Source organism: Onychomys torridus, chromosome 12 (genome assembly GCF_903995425.1).
Source record: "Onychomys torridus chromosome 12, mOncTor1.1, whole genome shotgun sequence".
NCBI lineage: Eukaryota > Metazoa > Chordata > Mammalia > Rodentia > Cricetidae > Onychomys > Onychomys torridus.
In genome coordinates this window covers 310,338-316,605 of record NC_050454.1, presented here as the reverse complement: position 1 = coordinate 316,605, position 6,268 = coordinate 310,338, and the positions used below count along the sequence as shown (strand labels likewise).

Genomic DNA, 6,268 nt, shown 5'->3' with positions numbered 1-6,268 from the left:
TGGCTGATGTGTAAAAAAAATGTAATAGATAAATAAATAAATAAAAATATAATACAAGAAACTATTGAGTTAGAATTACAAATATTGTTCATATACTTATTGATCCACCTTCATGTATTTCTTGAAATTCACAATTTGAAACAATTTTGATAGGGCCTAACATCTTATTCTGAGACTTTTTTGTGATTATCTTCCTGACTTTGATCTGAAATCCTACCGTAGTATATTTTCAATTTCATTCATGGCAAGGTAAAATATTCTCTCATGTCTTTGCTGTGTTTTCAGAAACAAACTTCCCATTCTTTGGAAATTTCCCTAAAAGTATTTTTAAATTAATTGCATAGTAAATATTTCTGAATCCTCATGATAAATAAAGCTTAGGCTACTACTTGAGCTCCATCAAAACTAATTAGACAGAAAATGAATGTTTTCAAACTGAGGAAATTCTCTGTGTCTGATGTTGGTTGCTGCAGGATATCAATGTGAAGGGCTTAGGTAACCTCAGGCATGCTCCTGGTATGCTGGGCTCTACTCTTCAGTAAAGGAAAATATGTCTCACAGGTGTACCTGAGCATCTCACAGGCTTGAGGGGAGGGGCAGTTTTACTTTCTGTTTTACCAATGAAGGCCTAAGAGTGGCCTTTGGGGCCAGAGACAAAGACTTTAGTCAACACAGCTGCCCTTTCTGACTGTTAACACTTGTGACCTTGTGAGAAATTGAGTTTGTATATTGGCAGCCTATTTATGTGGTCCACTTCTAGGTTACTTTAGAAAAATATTTTTATTTGAAACAGATTAGATTTATTTTAAATATGTAAATACTATTGTATTATTATTTATAGTACATCCTTCTATGATGCTATAACTTAGTATCCATAGACCATTCTTTCCCCTTACTCTTCCCACTCATAACAACACCTCCCATGAGACCAATTTGTTTCAATCCCATATGTGAGTAAGATTATCAGGTATTTGATTGGAGGGGATACCTAACCTAATGTAATCTTCATGTCCATTTATGTTGTTCTAATTCATGATAATTAGCATAATATTTCATATATTCTGGAAGGAAGAATTTGAGGAGATAGATAAGATTATCTTATTCCAAAAGACAAATTTTGTGTGTGTGTATGTGTGTGTGTGTGTGTGTGTGTGTGTGTGTGTGTGTGTTTTCTGTATAAGTGAGTATGTCTCTGTATAAGTTTGTTGTTAAATAAAAATTAAATACATTGAAATAAATCAATAAGCATAAAAGACATAAAAATCAAGTGACTATAGGTATATGGACTTTTATCCAACTCATCAATTTTATTCCAGTGATTAATATGTCTGATTTTAATGTCCATACATGATTTTGTTGCTATAGCTCTGCAATATAACTTAAAATCAGGAATAGTAATACCCTCAACAATTCCTTTTATTGTTCAAGAATTTTTTTTGCTCTCCTGGCAAAATTAAATTTATTTTTTAATTTTTTAAATTATTATATTTGTGTTTTAATTTTACACATCAGCCATGGGTTCTCCTGTCCTCCCCCATCCCGCCCCTGCTTCCGTCTTCCCCCCATCCCCTTCCCTCCATTCCCATCTCCTCCAGGGCCAAGACTCCCCTGGGGCTTCATTTAAACCTGGGGGATTCAGTATAGGCAGCTCCAGTCCTCTCCTTCTAGGCTGAGCAAAATGTCCCTGTGTAAGCCCAAGGTTCCAAACAGCCAGCTCATGCACTAATGACAGGTCTGGGTCCCAATGCCTGGGTGCCTCCCAAACAGTTCAAGCTATTCAATTGTCTCACTTATCCAGAGTGCCTGATCCAGCTGGGGGATCCACAGCCTTTGGTTCATAATTCATGTGCTTCCATTCATTTGGCTATTTGTCCCTGTGCTTTTCCAATCTTGGTCTCAACAATTCACACTCTTACAGTCCCTCCTCTTTCTCAACAATTGGACTCCTGGAGCTCCACCTGGGGCCAGGCTAAGGATCTCTGCATCCACTTCCATCAGTTATTGGATGAGAGTTCCAGCTCGACTGGTAGGGTGTTTGGCCATCTGATCACCAGACTAGGTCAGATCAGGCTTTCTCTCGGCCATTGCCAGCAATATACAGTGGATGTATCATTGTGGATTTAAGGGGACCTCTCCAGCACTCTGCCTCTTCCTGTTCTCATGTGGTCATCATTTATCATGGTCTTGTTATTCCTTGTTCTCCCTTTCTGTTCTTGATCGAGCTGGGATCTCCTGATCCCCTATGCTTTCTTTCCCTCAAATCTTGCCCTTCATTATTCCCACTGTCATCCAGGTTGTTCATGTAGATCTCATCCATTTCTCTGTCTTTGGGCGATCCCTGGGTCTTTCCTAGGTAGGTTTTCTAGGTAGCCTCCCTGGAGTTGTGTAGCAGTCTAGTCATCTTTGTTTTACATCTAGTATCCTACTATGAGTGAGTATATACCATGTTTGTCCTTTTGAGTCTGGGTTACCTCACTCAGGATGATTTTTTCTAGATCCATCCATTTGCCTGCAAACCTCATGATGTCATTGTTTTTTCTCTGCTGAGTAGTACTCCATTGTGTATATGTACCATATTTTCTTTATCCATTCTTCAGTTGAAGGGCATCTAGGTTGTTTCTAGGTTCTGACTATTACAAACAATGCTGATATGAACATAGCTGAGCAAATGCCCTTGTGGTATGATTGAGCATTCCTTGGGTATATGCCCAAGAGTGCTATAACTGTGTCTTGGGGGAGATGGATTCCCAATTTTCTAAGGAAGTGCCATATTGATTTCCAAAGTGGCTGTACAAGCTTGCATTCCCACCAGCAGTGGAGGAGAGTTCCCCTTGCTCCACATCCTCTAAGCATATAAGTTTAAATTTATAAATTAAGTTTAAAAGTCATATCAAGACAAGCATGGTAATGCTTCCACATCTGTAATCCCAGAATTTTAGGGATTAAGGCAAGTGAATGATGAGTTCAAAGTCAAACTTGGATACAGAAAAAAAACTGTGTGTTCACCTGTGTGCATGTGTGTACATGAGAGAGAGAGAGAGAGAGAGAGAGAGAGAGAGAGAGAAAGAGAAAGTGACACACACACACACACACACACACAGAGAGAGAGAGAGAGAGAGAGAGAGAGAGAGAGAGCTCAAAAATAAGTTCTAATCACCCCTATCTCCAAACAGAACAGCTGATACCCAATGAAACAATTTCTCATATTTACATATCACTTCATATATATAGCTTGGAAGGAAATATTGGGCATGTCTATAATACAATGTGACCTTTATTACTTTACATTATGTCTCCACAGTAATATTCTCATGATGCAGTGGAACAATTGGACCTTCAACTCTGACTTCATCCTGCTGGGAATTTTTAATCACAGCCCTCTTCATACTTTTTTCTTTTCCCTTACCCTGGTAATCTTCTTCATGGCCCTCATGGGGAATTCTACCATGGTGCTTCTCATCTACCTTGATGCCCAACTCCACACCCCCATGTACATCCTTCTCAGCCAACTTTCCCTCATGGATCTCATGCTCATCTGTACCACAGTGCCCCAAATGGCCTTCAACTTCCTCTCTGGCAACAAGTCCATCTCCATGGCTCGCTGTGGAAGCCAGATATTCTTCTATGTTTCTCTACTTGGAGCTGAGTGTTTTCTGTTGGCCTCAATGGCCTATGACCGTTATGTGGCTATTTGCCACCCATTAAGGTATTCTGTTCTTATCAGTCATAAAATCTGTGGTCTCATGGCTGCCTCTTCATGGATTCTTGGCTCCCTTGATGGAATAATAGAAGTTGCAGCTGCATTATCTTTCTCATATTGTGGTACCAGAGAAATACCTCACTTTTTCTGTGAGGTCCCAGCCCTGCTCACTCTTTCATGTAGTGATACCTTGACGTATGAAAAGTTGATATTTTTCTGCTGTGTAATTATGCTTATCTTTCCTGTAGCAATCATTATTGCCTCCTACACTCGTGTGATTCTGGCTGTCATTCGTATGGGCTCTACTGAGAGTCGCCACAAAGCTTTTGCGACCTGTTCCTCTCACCTTGTGGTGGTGGGAATGTACTATGGGGCAGCCATGTTCATATATATGAGGCCCTCTTCTGGGCGCTCTCCCAATCAGGACAAAATGGTGTCAGCTTTCTACACTATCCTTACTCCTATGTTGAACCCCCTCATTTACAGCCTCCGCAACAGAGAAGTGGCCAGAGCATTCATGAAAGTATTAGGGATGGTCAAGGCTACAGCATAAGTTTTCTGACTATTATGCTCTATCTCTAGCCATGCATTAAGTAGTTGGGCATAATGGCTGATGAAGGAGTGCCATGAGTTCATGTCCAATATGAAGAAAATATTGAGTTCAAGACTTGTCTAGGTCAGATAGCAAAGCCGTATCTCAAAAACATATTTTATGTGAAAATTTATTGGATGAAGCAATACATTCTAACATAATTCAATAATATTTTTTATCATTGTAGATTTACAGCCACCATGTAAAATTAAAGCCATGAAAAAAGCTGACATTCCTATTTACTCAAATATGTCAGTTATTTTTGTGGCCATTTCGCTATATTGTAATCAGCAATAACATTTAACAAACAAGACATATTTTTTGCTCACAGTGCTTACACATACAAAACCTTTCATGATTTCTTCTATTGCATCTAGCGTACTATGGATTTGCAATTTTGCTAAAATGAAGCTACTGATTTTCTACTAATTCTTATGTATGTATTTAGGTCTTGTAAAAGTAATTGCAAACAACAGGCAACAGACAAAAGGGATACAACATATTGAGTCTTAGGTACACTGTGTATTGTTGTAATGAATATTTTTTCCAGAATACTTGAAAATAAGGTGTTGTCATTTATTTTTTCTTGTGCAGGATAAATAATATAAACAGGAGAGTGAATTTTAATAGAGAAGTCTATGTTTTCTAAAGTCTGCATATTTACTAAATGCCATGGCATATTGCAATATTATTATGAAAGTAAATGTAATTACAGAGAATCTTAAGTTTCTGTGAGGAAAAATCCTGCTACAAACTAATATAAATATAATTCATTTACATTCCCTCAAAAGCTGTCTGGCAGAGTCTGGTGCTGTCTGTTGTAGTCTGAGGAAGCTGAAACCTAGACATTTGATAAGGCTGAAGTCTCATGTGAAGCCCAGACTTGTCTATACACACATGGTTCTTGAAATAACTAAATTGCTATGCATCTAAATGACTATTGGGGGGTTGTTTCTTGAATGACAGTAAGATAGTGACCATATCTCCAAGGGAATTCCTTAGTCTTCATTTAAAGCCTGAAGATTAGAGAGATTCAGCCAGGATGAGAAGACACCTATATTTTGATCAGTTGAGGTCAACTAAATTTTTATCTGAGTTTCTTTCCCAAACTCACTTTATTCTGTTTTGTGTGAAGTTTAATCATGGAAGTAACACTAGCAAATGGAGACCATGGGTGATACTTCACTGTTCTTCCAGACTGACAAGGTATCTTACAGAGCCACATCCACAAAACAGTTAACAATACAGTAGCTTACATCTCCAACTGGCACAAATGTGATGAAATATTGTCAAGTCCAAATGACTAAGTCAATTCAGTCATCTAAAAATCTTTTAAAATCCTCAATGCTTTGTTTTAGTGGACTAAAATATAATTTGGAGGTTGATTAAACATTTCTAATTTCTCCAGGTCTTTTAGATTAGCTTTAAACATAAGCTTCAAGGTTCAGGTGGTAGCTCAGGTCATAGCACTTGGGACTCCCAGCACTTAGGGGTCCAATGCAGTAGGACTACTCATGAGAGCATGGCTATACAGATGAGCCTAGGCTAGACCATCTCTCAAAAATAATAAAAACAGAACCCCAAGCCACCCCCACCTAAGATCTGCATGCAGATCATTTGCACACCTCTCAGGTGGCATTGCTTCACCTCCTGTCACCTCTAGCTCCCTTCACTTGACTCCTGAGGCTCTGTGCTCAAACCTGTGTATGCTTCTCTCAAGTAGTATTCCCATCACCACTGTGAGTCAACATGAGCTCAAGATCCTCATCTGAGGATCTTCATTTCTATCTATTTTTGTATCTATTGGGTAGTATCACCCTATTCTGCCCAGTCCCAGTCCCCACCATCCAAGGATCTGTGGGTTGAGCCATTTGCACAACCCACAAAAAGCACTGTGCCTGAGCCCCTGGTGCAGTCCAAGTGAGCCTTCCTCTGACCCTACTCAGTGAAACTCAATAGAACACCCTATGCTGAGT

At 39.1% G+C, this 6,268-nt stretch overlaps 1 protein-coding gene across 1 annotated transcript; it reads left to right on the top strand.

Annotated features, from left to right (window-relative positions):
* Positions 1-3,311: 3,311 nt before the first annotated feature.
* On the top strand, positions 3,312-4,253 carry LOC118594329 (olfactory receptor 2M3-like). The gene has a single exon (XM_036204197.1). It carries the CDS (start codon positions 3,312-3,314, stop codon positions 4,251-4,253), a length of 942 nt encoding a protein of 313 aa, XP_036060090.1.
* The last annotated feature ends 2,015 nt before the right edge of the window (positions 4,254-6,268 follow it).

Coding starts and splice junctions, on each gene's coding strand:
- LOC118594329 (XM_036204197.1), top strand. CDS start 3,312: ATGATGCAGTGGAACAATTGGACCTTCAACTCTGACTTCATCCTGCTG.